The following is a 21,655-nucleotide window of genomic DNA, read 5'->3' as shown; positions in this document are numbered from 1 at the left end:
AACAGACCTAATAGGAACCACCTATCTTCCTTCTCTCCTATTACAGTAGAAAGGTTCTCCTTATCACAGGGCAGTTGTTCCACCTGCACTCAATCCTCCTCCTTGTACCTCCAATCTCCTCTTGTCCATTGAATCCTTTCTTGTAAGCATTAACAACTAATCTCCCTCCCCACAAAGGCCAACTAAGTGAAAGAAACCAAGCTGAAAAGGCTACATATTGTATGATTCCAAGTATATAACATTCTGGAAAAGGCAAAAGTATGGAAGATGGTACAGAGATTCTCAAATCTGATATTTCAAAACACAGTTCATGTTATATCAAGCTAACAGAACAGACTGAATTATATAGTATTTATCACTTTAAGTATTAGTAAAGTAGGTACTGAGCCACAGATGGCAAATGATCAATACATCACCAAAGGTATCAATTCCTCTTTGCTCTATAGACTAGTGCTGTACAGTTCTCAAAGACAGTCCCTGAAATACAATCCTATAACCCCCACCATAAATTATAATCATTAAGTAGAACATATGTTTCCCATTAGAATAATGAAGTAAATGGAAGTTGTTTCTGACAAAGCATCCAGTATCTAATAAATTCAAGCTAGATAAACGTGATAAAAGTCTAAATTCAATAAATAGAAATTGCCATATTTTTAAATTGCAAAGTTATGCTCTCAAGTTCTACAATATGAGTATATACACACACTACATATGTCACTAATACAGGGAACCCCAATATGCTATAAAGTATACACCGAACCCAAATTTCAAATCAACTGTATCCTAAGTTTGAATTGTAGTATTCCTGCCAGTTCTACTAAAAGAAAAGTCCTCTCGAAAAGTATGAATTTAGATCTTCCTCATTAAAAAGTTTCTCAAAGCAAAACGGTGGTTAAAATTATTTCACTTTGTGTAGTCTGCAGTGACTTATCTCCACCACTAGATGGTACTATCAGCTTCAGAAACTGAGGGAATAAAAGGGGCGATGTCTATAGGACTCATTGTTGTCACCCTTAAATACCCTGCCCCAGTATGTTGATACACTTGCCAGATCATTAAGTCTCAATCCTTGGTTTACTGCATGTGCTCACTAAAATTTTGAAGAGAATCAAATAAATACATTGTTAAAATCTGAAGCAATGAAAGGTGAGAAAGCTTACTCTTAACCTTTCACTAAAGGTTTTTCAACTCAATTCTAGAATTAAATGAAAAAACTGAAGGAAAACACTATAAAGTTTATCAGTTGTACTTTATCAATCAAAAAAGATTCTGTTCTTATATTTGTCCAGTATCTGTATTAATAATAAGTTTTTGCTAAAGACAGTCTTTAACCAGCACTTCTAAAGTATTTAGATTAATCTGGTCCTAAAGGGAAAACAATACTATTTTGTATTATAAAACCAAGACCTAAGAAATCAAAAAGGGCCACAAATTTTAATGTGCTAACACTGATAATTAGGTAAGTCTTTATAAAAGAGACAACTTCTTAAAACAACAGGCTCAAATCATTCTTAATTCTAAGCAACATGCTCTCAGAAGCTAACAAAAACTTGAAAGATCTCTAATCTAAATGAAAGGATAGAACAATCTCAGATTAAATCTGAGCTTTTCATATTGCTAGTAAGAGTATCAAAACCATCTGTATGAGAAATTTGAAACAAGTCAGAATTCAGTTTCAGAACTTTCCCATACGTTTTAAAGACCAACTATACAGCTTGGCTAAGAATATATAAACATGACTGTTCTGGTTTTGTACAAATTTAAGTGGAAACAAACCATAAAATAATTTTAAAGGTTTGTATTTTAAAATTGACTATTTCTTATGAACATGTCTATATTAAGGGGAGTGAAAGTACTTCAGTGTGAATAAAAATTCAACAGAAAGGTTGTTTATCACAAAATGTACCAGTATTTCTAGTCCACATTTTCTTTATCTGACAATAGCAAGGACTCTCTATAATTATTACCTTTACAACCCACTAACATAGTCACCTGAACACAGAAACCCATAACCACTGGCATCATTTCCCCCTAAAGATAAATATATTCTCCATGTACTCTTTACAGGAATTTAAGGTAAAAGTTTTCTTTAAAAATTCAGATCTTTTTCACTATTAGTTTAATGTAAACTTTTCACATTAGTTTATCCAAATGCTTTTCTCTTTTTTTCCCATTATTCTGGTTCATTCATAACTTGAGTAATTTTTATAGTGCCTTAATTTAAAATGAACAAACATGTTCTCTATACTTAAGTATCTTCATTATAAATCTTAATAATAGGAATAAAAATTCATTTGCAGATATAATAAAACTGCTCTCAAAAGGCTTTGAACCTCTGTAGGAACTGGGTTAAGTATTCTTTAAAAAAAAAACAACTGAAGTATAGTTGATTTACAATGTTGTGAAAAATCTGGAATGCTTCATGAATTTGCATGTCATGATTGCACAGGGGCCATGCTAATCTCCTCTGTATTGTTCCAATTTTAGTGTATGTGCTGCTAAAGCAAACACCTGAGTGCTTTTCTTAATTCTTCAAATAGCATTCAATTTTAAGACACCTCTTGTGGTGAAAATATAGTATAATTCGCTCATATTTTACTCAAATTTCCTCTTGAAATTAAAAAGTAGCTGAATGACGTACCTTCAGAATTATGTGCAGTTTTCTTGTGTTTTCGACAATAAACCCTACAAGAAACGAAAAAATTAAAAATTACCAAGTAAACAAACCAACTCATTTTTCAAACTAAGAATGAGCAGTATACTTCACCCCATTCACTAGATTCCAAAAACCTTATCGTTAAACTTTCTATGCCATTTCTCGGAGCAGTCAATTCCCTACCAAAAACACCCTTTGCAACGGATGATGAGATGCTTGGAATCAGGCACAAGTTTTTTACAAAGACCTAAAGAAAGTATGACTTTAAGAAAGCTAAGAGAAGTTAAATAATTACATGTATATCCCTTGTGAAGGTTTCTCTCGTATCTGAGCTTTGTCATGCAACGCACAGTGGTAGTGGTATGTCCTGTGGCAAGTCTTCACGTCACAACCGATTGTTGCTCCGGGACAATGGCACAAAGAGCACATCTACAGCAAAACAATAAAACAGTATTATTAGTGTGTGCTTTTGCTACAGCTATGATATCAGGTTAGAGGCATAGCAAATCTCTGTCAAGGCAAAGAAACTGGTTATTGAAAAGTTCTGTAACTAATATTGTTATTTTTCTTATATTTCTCACCTAGAAATAATTCAAATAAAATTCTACTGGGAGGATTTTTTCCCATGTTAAACAACGACAAAATTAATGGAATATTATTGATGCTACTGTTGTATTGTGGTCAAGAGAAAATCTGAAATGCTGCAGGAATGTAAACTGTAGACCTTTTCACAATCCAGATCTTCCTGGAAATGAGTAACTGGGGAAAATGGCTCATACCAGAAAACACTGTCCTTCACATTTCCACTTATCAGTGAGAATTTTTAGAAAAGAAATCTCACATACTATTTGGGAACCTGGTAAAATCAATTTCAAGTGAGGGAGGGAAAGAAGATAAAAGAATTAGGTAGATTTTTAAATCCCTCAAGCCCTAAAAATATTCTATGATGTCAAACTGATTGTGAAAACATGCTCATCTATTTTAATTTAATCTGTTACTTACCTTTCACATCATGAATTCAAGCAAATAGATAAAACAGATGCTTTCAACATATTTTAATACAATGTACCTCTGACTTTACTGGATAATTCATATTGTTTAACTAGCTCACATTTAAATTTAGAAAAAAATTCTTTAAGAAAAGTACATAACGATGACTGTTAGTGGTTTTGATTACCATATCATAGTATACTGTACTATGGTGGTGGTTTAGTTGCTAAGTCAAGTCCAACTCTTGCGACCCCGTAGACTGGAGCCTGTCAGGCTCCTCTGTCCATGGGATTCTCCAGGCAAGAATACTGGAGTGGGTTGCCATTTCCTTCTCCAGGGGATCTTCCCTACCAGGAATCAAACCCAGGTCTCCTGCATTGCAGGCAGATTCTTTACCCACTGAGCTACGAGGGAAGCCCATTATGAGTGGACTTTTAATGAGGCTCTCTCCTAAGCTATAAATGCCATGCCAAAATAAATTCACAGGAAGGTAAATCTTAAAAACTGTTCACTTTGTTTCTTGGTAGGGATGCCTCATTGGGAACTGTTCTCATTCCTCTTTACTTGGCCCCTAAGTAATTTTGGTGTACCAAGAGGCTAATGTAAATTCTAATAAAATACCTTCTGTTTCTCTAAGCAAGTCAAACACTCAACCCTTCATTCAAGCTATCATTTAAAAAAGACTCCTATATAAGTCAGAAACAGAAACATTCTCAATACAGGTACTTCCCAGAAAACACGAGGGCCAGTGCCCATTATTAATGCTAAAGAAATACACCACTTCCTTAAATAAATACAGAAACTTCAAAGCAATACTGTAAAAAGAAACACTGTGCCAAATTATCAAGCAAGGCAAGTTGTTAAATCCTTTTGGGTGGCTTATAAATTGTTAAGGACATGGAACATTTGTACTCAGCTTATGAGGTTCTATTATTTTAGTAAATTATACTTCTAATTAAAAAAACATAGACTGATTATAGAAATTGCAGAAAACACAAAAGAGCACAAAGAAAATTAAAAAATCATTCATACCAACCAAGTGTAGACACCATTACAGTGTTGCAATGCTTATGTGAAAATATTTTTCTCTGTAATTCTATACATATTAGTCACCTGGTTTTTAACTTAATAAATTGAACATTACCACTACTTCATTAAGAGCTGTACTGAAAGTAGCTCATTTCGAAATTACACTGAAAATGGGTTTGCACAGGTACATTTGGAAAATATTGAATGCAATGAGCAAGCAAAAATAAAAGGAGAGGTACTGTTACAAATCCCGTACCAGCTCAGCACTGGCATACATATAGTGAGATGGCCACTTTCAGATACTGCTGGAAATTGGTATACTCTCCGGACAGCAACTTGCCTTATTTATCACAGAGCTTATTAAAAGTGTATATACTCTCTGATCCAGTATTTTTCCTTTTATTAACCTAGTCTACAAAAGAAATCAGACTTAATTTATATGCAATCATATTCACTGAAGAATTATTTAGAATAACTCCAAATGTAAAACCACCTGTGGAAAACAGCCATTGAAAAATGTTTAAATAAGTTATAGTACAACCATATGTAGGAATGTTCTTTACTCTTTTCAAAAACATTTTAATGGCATGGGAAAAGGTTTATGCATAATATCAAGTGAAAAAACAGGACACAAAGTTAGGTATGCAAATTATGACCCCAATTATGTTTATAACTTTATTCTTTGAAAATAGGTGAAAGTAAACACAGTGAAATGCTGAGTGAGTATCTCTAATTGGTTTTCTGTCTCATAATTTCCTATATTTTCTGATTTTTCTACAATGGGCAAATTACTTTTGTATATGAAAAATTATTTTGAAACCATTGGGAATACTCCAGCAAATGATTTCAATCCCCATCTCTCAGTTTATTGAGAATGAGAAGGAAACCAAATACCAAAATATATCAAAATGTGTTTTGGTTGGTTATAAATTCAAATCTGCCTAAAGTATAACCAGTTAACTACAGCAACTCAGGACAAATAAATTTTTTGAGTGAGAAAAAGCTTATTCTCATTTTTATTTTGTCAGTTTCTCTCAAGAAAGAAAGGAAAGAGGAAGATATACCAATAAAAATGTTTTCAGAGAGGAAGATTCTTCTCAAGGTTAGGAGTAGGAATTTTTCTTCATTAGAATTTATAGGAAAAAGAAAGAATTTACAAGATTTTATGCAGCATTCATATACCAGCAGATATTTCTGCTTGTAAATACATTCTGGGAAGGTATGAAGAAAATACCAAAATATTATCCAGAATAAAACTAAATATGAAATGTAAATTTGCTTATATACCTGTGAGTACAGAATGGGAACACTACTGTTATGTTCAAGATATCATTGCTATGTTGCAACCCATATCATTGCTATGCTGAACCCTTGAACGCCTATGGGACTTAAGATAGCGTATTCATTTTGGCTCTTACCATTTTACTTCTTTGTATGACTAATTATCTTTGTAAATGTATAGATTTTATCTATTGATTGCTTCTAGACCAAGTTTTTTGAAAGATAAACACTGTGACTACCATGTAGCACTCAATAAACATTTTGATTTTAAACTTACTATGTTACTGAAAATTTTAATATCATATACCATATTTTTTTCTCATTCATGTTTTTAACATCTGCAGACTTGACTACTTATCTTCAAGTATGTCTAAAAAATATTTAAAAGTCTGATTTGAAAAGGTAAAATGGAGAACAATCCAGTTGAAGGGGCAGAGAATGAGCAGAGAGAATGAGGAAGAGATAAAAAGACAATTAAAGACATAAAAATCCCAATTAAAGTTTGGAAACTAGATAGGTGGCTAGTATTCTTTTCTTTTAAAAAAAATATGGATAATAAAATAGAGAGGACTTCTACTGGAAAGAAAAACAGTTGAATAATAGGAAAATAACCCCTGCCCTGACACAGCAAGGCACTACTAGCTGGCTGGACCAGAGTGATGTTATCCTGTGTTCCTCTTTACACACACCATTTATTTGCCCTTCAATCAGTTATAGGCTCTATTGGGCCCTCACCAGAAGTGTGTTAACCTGCCATTTAACATCATGCTTGCACTGCAGTCAGAGTGCTCTCAGATGTGGTGAAATCCAAGTTAACCTGATGGGAACACATTTTTCAAGGACAATGGTGGACTTCCTCCTTGAAAAAAGGTCTTTTCCCACATACCAAATACACATATCAAATATTCTGTTGAAGGCCAACTTCCTGTCTTCAGGATAGGTATAATGTCAATTCTCAGCTTATCCTGCCTATACCCTGATTTCAAGTTCTTTAAATAGAGGTGAAAATGTCTTTGTTGTTAATGATTTTTCTTTTACTTTCATCCCTCTATTCAGTTTGCTATCTAGTAGACCTAACAAATTCAACAATTTGTCTTCCAAAATAGAGAGATTAGAAAATAAGACTCAACAGATGTTTGCATAACATGGTATCTTTTTTAAAATTTTTAATAAAAATTACATATATTTAGGATATACAGCATGTTTTAATGTACATATACATAGTGAAATAATTACTATAGTTGAGCTAATTAACATACCCCTCTCTCCAATATAGTTGCCATTTTTTGGTGCATTGGTATAAGCCCCTGAAGTCTACTGTCAGCAAATTTCCAGGATACCACAGAGTATCATTAACTATGATCATCATGTTGTACAACAGATCTCTAGACTTATTCATCCTACATTAAGTGCAACTTTGTACCTTTTGACAAACATCTCCCATTTCCCCGACTCCTCCTGCCCCTGGTAACCAGGGTTCTACTCTCTGGGAAGCTATACTATATTAATATTCAGTTGGGCCAGACAAGCAGAGTCTCAAGGAGCTAATCCACAAACAAAAGAGGAACGAAGTCATGCATGAGAGTAGATGAACAGAACTGAAAGGACTATGACTTAGCTAAAGTCCTGCAGGAGCCCGAGGTTGGAACTTATCTGCTCCTCAGTCAGCTGATCAAGGCCAGGACTGAAATTCACTCTACAGAAGGAAGAAGTCTTAAGTAATAAAAAGGCAAATACTGCTTTGTTAGTAGCTATGGGGGAAACACAGGGAAAAACTCAAGACCACAGACAGAGACAAGGTAAAACAAATGAGATGCCAACTTCTAGGACAGGTAGAAAGAAAAGGCTCTTGAAGACAAGTTCTAAGACTTAGTTTGCCCCGCTCAATTGCTGTGTATCTACTATGTATGTCAGTAACTGACCACAAGTATATAGGTATAAATTCTCATAGCCAAGTAGTTACTAATCTCAAGACACTTGTTCCAAGAAAACTGCTACAAATGTACAGAGAATGCAACAGATTTCCAAAAAAAAAGTCTGTAGAGAAAAAAATACCAGAAGCACTTGGAGTTGGGACTAGGGTACCTAAGATATTTTCACAGGAGAGATGAGACAAAAATTAAGTGAGAGCAGTTTACCTTACACTAGTGTTTGTCACTTTGTATTTTTTTTTAATAACAGAAAACATTACCTCTAGTTATTAATAATAAAATAATTAGGTCTAAATGGAAAGCTAGAAAGCAAAACTGAACTCTTAAAGTTGTCTAAGTCATTTTAAAAATAACTTGATAGATTAGGACCTTAAATTCTCCAAGTGCTTCTAAAAAACAGGGCCACTGAAAAGTACTTTACTAGAGTGACAGACTAAATCTAAGCAGTTACTGAATAAATAATTTCAGAGGTCTTTTAGAAATCAGAGGGCAAGGAACTAATAATAAGTAAGCCTATCAAGCTCTTACTTAACCTAGTCTCCTGACCTTGCTCTCAATATCACATACTCCAACTCCATCCAACTTTATGAATCATCATTATTCTTACGATTGAAACTGCCCACCCTGGCCAGGCACCATAGTAACCATTTGCATGAGTTGTTTTATGACAGGAGATCCTGATAAGGAATACAGAACTAATAAGCCACCACCAACCGGAAGAGTTCAGGAAAGGTCGAAAGGAGACACCGCGTGTCCGTCCACTTCCCAGAACTCCTCTCACTAGCGTCCATCCTGACTGAGCAATGCGTGCGCCACCAGGAAAGACTCTGAATTAGAATGATTGGCCAAAGACCACTCGGAAACTAATCCCATCACCATAAAACCCGAGACTGCGAGCCACGCAGCAGAGCAGTTCTCCTGGGTTCCCTTACCCTACTGCTCTCCACCCGGGTGCCCTTTCCCAATAAAATCTCTTGCTTTGTCAGCACATGTGTCTCCTCGGACAATTCATTTCCGAGTGTTAGACAAGAGCCCAGTTTCAGGCCCTGGAAGGGGTCCCCCATCCTGCAACATTATGAGGAATATAAATTCTCTTATTGGAGCTTTTGAAATTTGTTTTACTTATCTGAAAGATTCAGATTCAGAGTTTTTCGGAGCTCAGATCTCTATGTTTAAGCTCTAAGATGTAGGTCTTACAGGCTGAGGGTACTCTAAAGTGCCATACTGCTTGCTATACTTAATCTGTGAACACCAAAAATCCATGCTCAAATAAGTACCAAGACATCCCCCCCAAATCAGACATAGATTATTTTATATTATTGGTTAGGTTATCTTCCATTACCACAAGTAATTACATAATGACATAAATTTACAGTATTCTCAACTGCAAAGAAGTATTAAATGAAGGCAAAGGAGAAAAAAATTTGAATTTTTAAAATATTAATTTGTTCAGTAATAGCCAAAGACCTGATTTTCTCCACCATTAGACTTGAAGTTTCTCTTTGGCCTCACATTTATTCTCTTTAGTCACCTCCAAAGTAAAACAAAGTTATTTTTCTTTTTATAAATGACAGGTAAAATATCTGTGCACATTTAATCTGCATGCCATCATCCGAACTTTGAAAACAATTCACAGCTCTGTGAATACCTTCATGCTGCATGTACACTTAGTTACACAGGTGACGATGAAGCCAGGGAAATCTTCCGGAAAAAACTTACCTGTTTTCCCCCCAAAATACTCTAAGGCAAGCCCAATTCGGCCCATCTCCTGTCTTCACAAAGAAAGTTTTACTGGAATACAATCACACTCCCTTCTTTGGGTACTGTTTGGGCAATTTACTGTTGCAACTGCAACAATATGGCTAGCAAAACCTTAAATATTAATTATCTAATCCTTTATACAAAGTGCGCCAACCCCTGTCCTAAGGCAATGATCCATAACTGAGTGCTCATCAAAAATCATTTGGGAACCTTTTTAAACCCACTCACCCTCTTTTCTGATTGCTGGTTAAGTATCCCTGATCTAAGGATTTAGTAGCACTATTAAGTCCGTGGGCATTTTGTGCTTCTTTGTATGTAGTAAGCAGTGGTAACATTCTATACACTTTGGGTGCTTCATTTTACCCTTAATGAATGCCAAATAAGCCACATACTCTAAATAGCACTGGAGGTGATATATGTATAATTATGGCTGATTTGCATTGTTGTATGGCAGAAACCAACACAACATTGTAAAGCAATTTTCTTCCAATTAAAAAATAAATTTAAAACATAGCACTGGCATTTACTACTCTGTACTTGTTAAAAAGTACTTCCTCCTCCTTGAAACTGTTCCCTCTTTGAGTTCTACAGTATCATTTTCCCAGTGGAACACACTTTAAATGTCACTCTCTCTGAAGTCTTCTGATTTCTCAGGTAAAATTAATTATGGTCCTCTCTCCCAGATCTCCTGTGGCATTCTTTACATTCTAGGCTAAAGTACATGTATTCATGATCGCATACAAAGTGCCTAACATTGTGCTTGGTACAAAGTAGGTGCTTAATTAAGTATCTGATAAATGGACAGACAGATGATTTCTAGACTCTGGATAGAGGCTTTGAATACAATGCCTAAGGAAAACAACAAAAATTTAACACCCTACTGGGAGAGTGAAGGTTGAAGAAACATGGAAACACCCTTGTTTGAGGCATACACAGCTCTTCACCATCCTGAACAAATAAGCAACCCGATCTTTCCTTCTAGATTTCTCTCATTCCTCTTCAAACAGCTAGAATTGCAAACAACACTAAAACACTGATTAACCAAAACAGAGGAATTTTATGCCTATACTCTTATCTCCATGGGCAATTTACACCTAGCCCATTATTAAAGCTTCACACTATTGTCCCATTGAAGCCCTTCCCTCCTTCAAATTCAGCCAATTAAGGAGTGCCCACTTAATAGAGTACAATTGAGCACAAATGAGATGTCAAGCACCGTGCTAAGTGTTTTCCATGCATTCCCCAGCCCCCACCCCCACTTAATCCTATGCTGGGCAAAAAGAATAGTCTTTGCTCTCCCAGAGCTCACAACACAGTGGAGAAGAAAGGCTTGCGCACGTGTAACAAATACAATGCAGGGTGTCAAACCCTGTGTCAAAGATGAAGGTCGAGTTAGACTCAAAAACCAGAGTTCTGAGAGGCAGCTAGGAGATGAATAACGTCAGTACATGCACAGCAGTGGGGGACAAGTGGAGGATATTCAGGAAACAGCTAGAATGAGATAGGGGATGAGATAAACAATGGAAATGGTGGGTTAAGTTATGCATTCTGAAGGGTAGATATTCTATAGGCAGAAAGGAATCAGTAAAGGTTTGGAGTCAGGGAGTGAGTGGTATTAGGTTATAAAGGTAGAGATCAAGTAATTACCAGCAGTATGCTGGAAGGATGGAAAGAGGAAGACTGGATATAGGGTCGCAATAAGAAAGAATGCTGAGACATCCCAGAAATAGAATCGATGTGAGTAATATGGAAGGAAGGTATAAAGGATTCAGAAAGAGAATCAGGTTTCAGGGCAGGGAGATGATGAACAGTGGAATAGACAGGTTGAGTTTAAGATGCCTGCAGGACATCCAGGTACAGCAGACAAGTATGCTGCCGTTATTGTATTTCATTTTCCACAATGTATATCACTTGTCTCCTGAAAAATCCTGCTTTGCCCTTCCCTTCCCTTCTTACCTGACTTGAAATCCTGTCTAACGTTTACAGACCCTGAAATCATCCCACCTTTCTCAATTCTAATCTATTACTGCCAGTCTCAGTGGCCCATTCTCATATAGTTAACCTATTTCATGGACTCATACTTTTTTTCCCTTTTAAATCTTACCATCTCTGGGATATAGTCTTAGCTACTTAAATTGGCATGACTCCTCCCACACAAAATAAAAAGGTGTATCTATAAATTGTCATACTGCAGATTCATATATGCAGATCATATCTAGATTATGATCTCTCAAAACCAGATATCCTGTTTCGCTGGGGTGCCAAGCACTCAACTGGTAGTGAGTAAACAACAAAGTCAATATGTAGAATTATAGAATTGGTCTTTTTATTTTCAGAGGCTACTAAAAATATCTTGCAAGTAACAGAGACTCAGAATATTCTTAGATAGTATGTAGGTAGGATTTTTGTTCTAAATACGAACAATGCTATTAACAGACTATATTAATAGCAGCCTGATAATGTCCCAAATTCAGTATTATTTCCATCTTTATTAGAAAACTATTAAGCTTTAATTGTAAAATGTGATTTGGGGTTAGGGAGCTTAAAAACAGTTTAGTATAGCCTAGTGATTAAGAGTTCTGGCTTTGGAGTTAACTGGCCCTGGATTCAAATTCTAGCTCTGCCACTTACCAGCTATATGATCACAGTCAGGTTACTTCTCTGAGCCTCAGGTTCCTAATCTGTAAAGTGAGACTAAATACCTTCCTATCTCACAATATGACTGTGAGGATTAAAAAGGATCATGTATTTAAAGTACTTAGCCCAGTCCCTAGCACATACTAAATGTTCAATAAATGTTAGCTATCTCTGCTACTGAAGAAGAAAACAGGAAAAAATGTTCAGAGGATTTCTCAAGACGTGAGAAAAATTTAGTTTAAAAAGGAGAAAGTTTAGGAATGATCTGAGGATAGTTATCAAGTATATGAAGGACTTTTCATTCTTAACACAGGAAAAAAAAATACTTCCCTTAATGGAAAGAGACAGACCTAGAATAAATGACTCTAAATTAAATGAGATATTTGATTTATATAGAAGGACGAATTTCTCAACTGTGAAGAGTGTTATATAATACTGGTCCTGTTTCAGCTTGCTTGGGTAGAATCACAATTTCTTAATATATTTAAATATAAGATAGACAAAAAAAAATCTGTTATATGGCTTGTAGGTAATCTTGCCTAAGGGGAAGGAAAGTGAAATGGCTTCTTAACCCCTTTCGGTCTTAAGAGTTCTTGATACATTTGACACAGGTACCAATTAAAACAGTTCATTATTTGATGTAGATATTTTTGGGGGGGGGGAGATGGATTTTAGTTCCCTGACCAGGGCTCGAACCTGGGCCCAGCAGTGAAAGCGAGTTCTGATCACTGGGCTACCAGGGAATTCCCGCATAGATACTCTTAACGATCTCAACACCTAGCTCCATTCATCAAGAGTATGTTCTTCAATATTCCTCCCAAGTGTCTCCTTAAACAAAACGAAAACAGCAACAATAACTCATAATTTTACTTGGAAATTTGCATTTCTTGGCTAGATAGCTGGAGAATAAGAGTAAATGGTACAGATGTTGTATCTCCACATATGGATTCAACAGGAACTAGAAACCATTCTGGAAAAAACAATTTGTCTTAATTGCAAAAAGACTTTCAAATTATAAAAACCTTATATGCTGGCAAATGTCTTGATGTAAAAGAGATAAACATGTTCATGCAGAATGGCTTTTCTCTCCAATTCTTATGGCTGACGTGATAATCTTGGAAAGTGGACTATGGCAGCAAGAACACAGAAACTAGCCACCTGTACCCTTCTTTTTTGTGGCTTCCCATCCTTTCAAGACTCTGACGCGCCTGGCCACCTATATATTCACACCTTACATCCAAGCCTCTTCTCTCATGGTTTTCTTTGGGGCAAGCACGAGATACAGACTGGAACCTGCCTTAAAAGGACCTATGGACCAGCACTCTTGCCTTTCATTACTTTCAATGGATATTGACCCACTTCTCACCTAGAAATCTAGATGAAAAAGAGCCAGGGCAAACAGACTCACAAGATAAAACGCCTTAAAAAGTGAATTGTGCTTAGTTGCTCAGTTGTGTCCAACTCTTCGTGATCCCATGGACTGTAGTCCACCAGACTCCTCTGTCCATAGGAATTCTCCAATCAAGAATACTGGAGTGGGTTGCCATGCCTTCCTCCAGGGGATTCTGCCATATGGCAGGTGGATTCTTTACCATATGAGCCACCAGGGAAGCCCAAAAAGTCAATTAGGGAAGCTGATTATCTAGTTTTCACACAGTTTACCTACTTACATGAAACTCTTCACTTTTTGTCTTTCTTTCTGATTTATGCCCTTTTAATTGCTTAGATAAATCTACACAGGGAAAAGTAAAGAAGAAAACCAAAACCTGGAATTTTGGTTACTCAGTAATATTTCATGTAAAAATGATATAATGGAAGGGCTAAAACTAAGGGTAAAAAGGAGACTTAAAAATTATTTCAAAATTTAACATATAAATGCTACTCTAGTCCTAGGCCCTATGTAAATTATGCAAACCTGGCTCAAAAGTTCTCTCCTTCTGCCACTATTACTCAAGGCTGGATGCCCACAGCCTCAAAATTTAGGCTGCAAAACACCTTTCCTAAGGAACTTCCCTGGCAGTCCAATGGCTAAGACTCTGCTATATCACTGCCAAGGGAGCGGGTTCAATCCCTGGTTGGGGAGTGTCAAAAAAGAAAAGAAAAAAAAAAAAAAACCTTCCCTAAGGTAAAACTCTTTACATCTTCTCTAGCATGTTTTAGTTATGCAACATCACTGTATAGCAAGCAGTGATACAGCATTATCCATTTATACTGCTGGTAAAAATACAAATAAGGTAATGACTTGTCTAAAGTTACATAATGTATCAGTGGCAGCTATTAGCAAAACAGGCCTCATGAATTCTCAACCCAGTAGGCTTTTCATTAGCCTACAACAATGTTAGCTGGGTCTTATTATTACTTATGAACAATAACTACAACAGGGCTGCCATTTTTAAAATCTTAACTATGTGCAGGCACCATGCTAGGTCCTCTACAGTTTCTTTTTAATTCTCACAATATCCCTGGGAGGCAGGGACTGTCATTATATCCTTTAGGCAGGTGAAGAAAACACGGCTTAGAGAAGTAAAGAACTTGTGCAGAGTCACCCAGCTAGTCGGTAAGAGAGCTGGGATTCAAATCCCCGTCTGTTACTACAGCTTGTGGTCTTAACCTCCAGTACTGTTCTACTCCCTAGATCAAGGAATAAGCTTAGTTATGTATAACTCAGTAGGGCAAAAAAATTAACTCCCTACATCTTGCCATTAAAAATTAATCAAGACAATTTATAATAGTGAAATCTGTACAAAGTTCTGATGCTGTCTGCACAAAGGGGAAATTTTACCTAATTTAAGTAAATTAAATCTCCACTGAATTTAGCAATACTGATAGATGTATGTTGCTGCTTCTTATAAAAATAGGCATCGCATTTGTTAGTAACACAGTAACCTCAGGGACCAAAACTGCTCCCGTTCTGACTAGAGCAGCCGCATAGAATAACAACAATGCTAACAAGTCAGGGTGTAGACACGTTTTCCATGAATATTCATCAAGCCAAGGAAAAAACAATGGGTGATAAGGGTTACAGTACAACTAGTTTCAAGTTAGTAGTATTCTGTCTTTGTATCCAAATTGGTTTTTAAGGACTAGGAAATAAAAACATACTGCTCTGGTTCTCAAAACTCAGCAAGCACGTAACATAAAGAAATCTAAAACCACCAAATGAAAAAAAGATCACATTTTTTTTTAATGGAGCATTCTAGTGTTATCTGCAGTTTTGGGGCTGGGAAAGATAAACGTTGTCATGGTTAAGGTCTCACTGCAACAACAACAAAAATGTCTGGCCTCTGAATTCCCATTTCTGCCTATAGTGACTCTAGAGTTTAAGACTATGCGAAGGGTTGACTCATTGGAAAAGACTCTGATGCTGGGAGGGATTGGGGGCAGGAGGAGAAGGAGACGACAGAGGATGAGATGGCTGGATGGCATCACTGACTTGATGGACCTGAGTCTCAGTGAACTCCGGGAGTTGGTGATGAACAGGGAGGCCTGGCGTGCTGCGATTCATGGGGCCGCAAAGAGTCGGACACAACTGAGCGACTGATCTGATCTGATCCTAAAAACAAATCTCAAATGTTCTCTTTGAACTTCTTCATACTGCTTTTATTTTTAAACTATAGAAAACTGACTACTTTTCAAAATAGATTATTCCCGATATCAAAATGAGAGCCCTCCTTCCCATCAAGATTCTTTATGAGTATGAGATTACTCAGTGTCTAAGGACATAGATATATGTTCTGCCAAACCCATCTTTAAAATAAACACTTGATAGTGATTCAATAAAGAGCTCAGAAGAGAAAAATAACCAAAGAAGAAGAAATTATTTCAATGTAAACTATAATGTATCAAATACCACTTGAGACAATACTACTTTTCCACCAGAACAATACAGTATCTTGCCAAACTGGTTACTTGGTAGCGAAGACAACTGCAGGAACATTACACTGGTGAAGTTTCAGAAAAACTGTAAAATTCACCAAAAGTTATCCAAAGTCATAAATACTGTGTTGTATAACTGAATCACAGTAAAATATGCTGTTCAGACACTGGTAACATTTTCTTGTTGAAAGGGTTCTGTCATCTTCATTTGTAATGATCACAATTACTTTATCATGGAAAGTAAAAACATTTCAGAATTTTAATTTTAAAAATAAGCTTGAATGATGACTTTAACATAAAACATTCAAATTAAGCAAACTGCTTGTTTCTAAGTCAACACAGCTCGCAAAAAGATTTTAATACTTTTGGGGGGGAAAAAAGATAAATATACATATTGATTTACTCCTTTTTTGTTCATTGGCAGACAAATTAAAACTAGCCTTGCAATTTGCTGATTTGGGGGGAAAAATAAGACTGCAATTTAAAAAAAATTACACTCAGTTAATAAGGCAATACACTTTAAAATAAGCAATTTCCTCCTTAATGAGCTTAAAATAAGTTTTATTCTCAAGAGGCAGAAATAGCAACTTACCAGCTTCGTGCCTCTTTTAATTTCCTTTTGGACATCTTCAATAGAAAATCCACCAAGACTTTCGTTATCAGAGTGTGATGAAACCAAAGCAGATGAGAACAGCTATAAATTACATTTAAAAGAAATTAAGGTTCATATAAAAAGAAATTACAGTGAAACGTAATTTATAGTGAATAAGATGCTAAATTTAAAAGGAAATAGTAAAGTAAAAATGACACAACATTAGTGAGGAACCATTTAGCCGTTTAACTGGTTTTGTTGTTGTTCTGTTTAGTATTCAGGAATATTCATTGTTAAGATTCTCCCGGTTTCAGGTCTCCTGGTTGCCGCGAGCATACTTACCATACACTTATGGTGTGCTGCCACCTTCTGGTTTTCAGATATTAGTAACTGTCCACATTCCTTGTCTCTATTTGACTTACAAAAGCCACATTTGCGCTGTCTTGTAGGCCCTTTTTTCTGTTCAACAGAGCTTGACATGATTTTTAAATTGCCTTTAGAATGCCACTTTATGCCTCAAGAAAAGCTACAGAGGATAAGAAGGGCAACAAAATGGTTAATTTGTTTTAAAAATCAATTTATACATTCATGTAAATTGTTTCATATTTGACCTAGGTTTTAATATGTGTAATTAAAAATAGCTACTTAGTATAGACAAATGAACATTGAAACCTCTGTAATTTTAAAAAGTGTACTATCTATGCATAAAGATAAATTAATGAAGTAACTGGGAAAAATCAAACTGCTCTCAATTAAGGGACATGTGAAATAATTAGAACTACTTCTGCATGGATAAATAAAACATGAACAATGTGTGAAATTAAAATAGTCATCTGCTGACATAATTAATGAAAAATATTTTTCATGTATACCGGGGTGCCCCTTCAAGGAGACAAAGAATTATATATCTAAGAGCAGAGCAAAAACCATTGAGAACTACACAATATCCAGAGTGAACAGAACTCTTTAATTGCACAATTCTGTAAAGTTCACATATTGATAATCCAACAAATGAGAAATAAATTTTACATAACCATGACTTTGGAACACTTATTTTTAAAATTTGAGTTCTTTTCAAGTTAAAAAAAATCATTTATACATCTTTATTAGTTTTTGCTACTGTATTCCTTTTGCAAGTAAAGGAAAACTTAAGTTTTACCGCAGTCTATTAAAAAACACAGACTTTAAGAACCAATCATTTATAAAAACAACTATGTTATCTGACTCTGAGATTTACTCCAAAAGTCTGCTTATTAAAGTTACAAACTGACAGTGGTGTTCTATATGCAGTAACTTTCATACTTAAATTAGTAATACTGTATAAAGGGTGGGAAATTTTTCTGAATGAGCCTTCAATTTAGTCAAAATTATAATTATAGGTAGTATAGTCAAACAAAAAAAGGGAAGAAAAGTTCTAACATGGAAGGTTTCAGATTTAGATCATCAGTCTCAACATGGATTCTTCAGAAGAACAAAAACAAATGTAAAATCAGTTACTTGAATTGTGCCGTTTTCCCAAATCAAAAGAACTAAGTAGCTCAGGACCTAGGTTACCATAACACACATTTCAACCAATAAAATCTCAATTTTTTATCTTAAAACTGACTAAATTCTTTCCATTCTTTCATATATTTGGACCTTTTCATAAAATGCTGAAAACATGGACTCACTAACACTACACAGTGTCTTTCTGAGGAGCGCTTGTTCACCAACAGAGCGGCAGCAGCTGGATGCCAGCAAGGTGGTAGCTGCAAACCATGCAGTGCTTCACAATATAAAAACACAAATACTGAAAAGTGAACATAAAGTCACAAAGAAACAGGTCTTCTCATCAATTTTTATCTAGGTTTTTCGGTGTAACGAAACTTCACAGGCCTTGACAGTCTCTACATTGATGGGTTTAACAAACTCTTAATGCTATCAACAATTTTAAATACCTCCCCCTTTCAAATGGCATCGGATACTTTACAACAGTACTGTATTCACAGCACTGGCTATAAACTGTGAAACTGATTGAAAACAGGCAGCAAATACTTTTAGGATTAAAGAAAAAAAAAAGAACATAACAGAGAAACAAAAGAAACAAAAGGGGAAGTGTGTTTGCATTTGCTCAGGCAAATATGTGTTCAGTTGCTTTATCAAGAATATAGCTGCCAACATCTTTAGAATTAAACATGCAAAACACCAAAATTCATAAATAGCACCAGAATTTGCTACTTGGAGTTCTAAATTAGCTTTCTTTACTACTGTGCAATGAACAGTAAACACTCTGAAAGCACTGTAATGTATTCAGCATTTTTTCCGGTCATCCTTGGCCAGTTGAAAGGATGGCACCACTACAAATCCAATCTATACAGACATCTTAATGTGTAATTTCTGTACAACCCCAGCATAAGCTATAAAATCAGCTTAAGATAAATTCCTAGATTAGAAAATTCTTTATTCTTAAAATTAATTCTGAAAATGGTGTCCCTAAAATCTACCCATATTGAATTCTACCTCTTTCCGTTTATAAACAGATAAATGTCTCATCCTAATTTTGATATCTACTTTACTAGATATCAAAGACCCCAAAATCTAAAAGAGAAAAAAAAGTACACTTTATTTTGCATTCAAAAATATTCTAGTGTATCTTTTCTATAATCAGTTTAAATATAATTTGTTAAGTGAACAGAAACGCACACAAAAGTGCACCAAACCAATTAAAAACTTTCCCCAACGTGCAATGACTAAATGGATTTTTCCACTAAAATTCAAATAATGCATCTGTGCATATCTTGCTAATTTTTTTTAACAACCTCCTTGTAAAACATGAAGTGGAGAACATCATGGAAACAATGACTCCTAGCAAAAAATGTCTTTATCATAAAAATATAGATTTTTATCTAATGCTGTCACATTTGTGGTTTCTACTTAAGGAGAAAAAGGGCATTCCAAGGACCAATATTAAGTTCATAATGATCCATACAATACATGGCATTTTAGTTCTAGTCTAAAAGGTTTTTCCGGGCATGCAGAGATCAAACTTTGATGCTTTCGCCCAACAATGAGACCTTTTCCTTAAAAGAAATACAGCATTATGAATAATGTTATAAAGCACAAATAAATAGGCAAAGATGCCTGAGAAACATTGTCTGAAAAAATAGAAAAGCCTGTTTAGTTAGGCTGAAGCAATCAGTGCATTTCTGATTTTCCAAGATGCTGTAAAGCACCAAGCTGGCAATAACCTGAAACATCAAGGAGAGCCTTCAAGAACCAACTCGAGAGCTCATTCAATGTCTGGTATCTGAAAGACCATTTTCATAGAAAAACAAAACAAAAACTGCAGTTCCGGAAGATCAAACAATTCCACACGCAAGCAAGTTGAAATATACAGATCAAATATATATATATAAACATGATCCAAGAAGCAGTATTTCTATCAGTTACACTGGAGAGAAATTAACGAGTAAGAGACGAACCGGAAGGGCACCTGAATTTGGTTGCACGATATTGTTACATGCTTCGCACTGTTTTTGCGGTTATTCAAAAGGAAACTGAAGGAATTTTCCAGTTGTTTCAAACCCAAGGGTAGAGAAAGAATTTGAACTGTATGAAGAAGACCTGATATTACGTAGTAAGCCGATGAAAAGAAAAGGCATTTCAAAAATAAAGGATTTTTCAACTTCCACGCAGAATATCGAAACGAAGAAATTTCAAAAGAATGCCGAGCTGCTCGTCCATATAATAAAGGATGGTACACAGAACGTACCGGATCCTCTCCGTTATTTATCCCTCAGTACAAACTAGACTCCAAGATCTCCCTCTAATCAAGCGCTAGATAAACTCGCAAAACTATCTTCCACTAAAATACTTTAGCAGGTTCCTTTCGGTCGTGAAGTCAGGGTCCCCTAATTGTCCTTTTCCAATCCTCCTGGATCCAGGAAAAGATCACCCTACCACTTTCTTGAACCCTCCTCCCCCCAGGAGTTCGCCCTCTAATAGTCTTCGTTTCGTATCTCAGTTTCACCCCCAATTCCCCCCACCCCGGAGTTTTTCCTCATTCCGAAAGGCTAACCTTCTTGTCATCCTAACAATTTTTCCTCTCACTCTTCCCAAACTGCGAGTCCCCCTCCTCCCCAAATATGTCCTAAGCGATGGGAAAGACTAAAAATTCCCTGTATTTTGTCCTCCTTAAATGTCGCGCCCCCTCCCCCGAAGTCTAGGCTTAAGCCTAACGTCTCCCTCCGCTCCTCCGAAGCACTTTTCTCAGCAGCCTCTTTGCCAAGCGCCTTCAATGAGTGGCGCTTCTGGGGTCCCTGACAATAAAGCGAGACCACCAAGAGTCCCCCTTAACAACGGGCAGGGGCGGCGGCCTGGCCACCGCCATCCTCCTTGTCTTTCCCCGCTGGGCAGAGAATGGGGGGCCCCAGGGTACCGTGGGGACTCACCGGCGGGGCCCAGAGGCGAAGGGAAGGGGAGAAGCGCCAATAAGGGGAAAGAGAAAGAAGTCGATCTCGGTTCTCCGGCAGCGCCTGGGAGCGGGGCTCTGTCGCCGGAGGTTGTTTCCTTTCATTCGAGGAGAGACGGGCTCGCGGAGCGCCCTTACGTCGCCCCCCTCGCACGCAACGACACACTGAGCGTTAATACGTCTCGAGCGCGCCGCGGGCCCTGATTGGCCGCAGAGGGGACAGCTGAAGCCGCCCAGCCAGGACGCATGTGTAGAAGCCACCCCCAGGATGGATCCAGGCAGCAGGCCCCACCTCCTGCTCGCGCGCGTACCTTCTATTCTCCGGTCCACCGCTTAGCCAAGTGTTTGGGGGCAGAATCCTAGGAGATGAAGAAAGAGATTTAAAGATATCGCTGTGGGTTGGGCGGAGAAGGGACTGGGCTGGGACTAGAAACCGTTGACCAGGGGCC

General features: G+C 36.6%; 1 protein-coding gene and 1 non-coding gene across 7 annotated transcripts in view; both read right to left on the bottom strand.

Annotated features, from left to right (window-relative positions):
• PHF6 (PHD finger protein 6) overlaps positions 1–21,276 on the bottom strand; it is a 48,801-nt gene extending 27,525 nt beyond the window's left edge. For 4 of the 6 annotated variants that reach the window (XM_061408372.1, XM_061408374.1, XM_061408376.1 and 1 more), the window contains exons 1-5: positions 21,187–21,276; positions 17,099–17,282; positions 16,757–16,858; positions 2,955–3,088; positions 2,645–2,688 (exon numbers count right to left, since the gene is read on the bottom strand). In XM_061408372.1, coding sequence (XP_061264356.1) covers positions 2,645–2,688; positions 2,955–3,088; positions 16,757–16,858; positions 17,099–17,236 — 418 coding nt within the window. In that variant the 5' untranslated portion in view covers positions 17,237–17,282; positions 21,187–21,276. The remainder of the gene's footprint in view (positions 1–2,644; positions 2,689–2,954; positions 3,089–16,756; positions 16,859–17,098; positions 17,283–21,186) is intronic. The other 2 variants (XM_061408377.1, XM_061408378.1) reach the window with 1 other exon arrangement.
• Positions 2,408–2,514, bottom strand: LOC133243553 (U6 spliceosomal RNA). The gene has a single exon (XR_009735109.1). It is a non-coding gene; the product is annotated as a U6 spliceosomal RNA (small nuclear RNA).
• Positions 21,277–21,655: the final 379 nt, after the last annotated feature.

Source organism: Bos javanicus, chromosome X, assembly GCF_032452875.1.
Source record: "Bos javanicus breed banteng chromosome X, ARS-OSU_banteng_1.0, whole genome shotgun sequence".
NCBI lineage: Eukaryota > Metazoa > Chordata > Mammalia > Artiodactyla > Bovidae > Bos > Bos javanicus.
The sequence above is the reverse complement of the archived record's forward strand: the minus strand, read 5'-3'. Positions and strand labels throughout refer to the sequence as shown.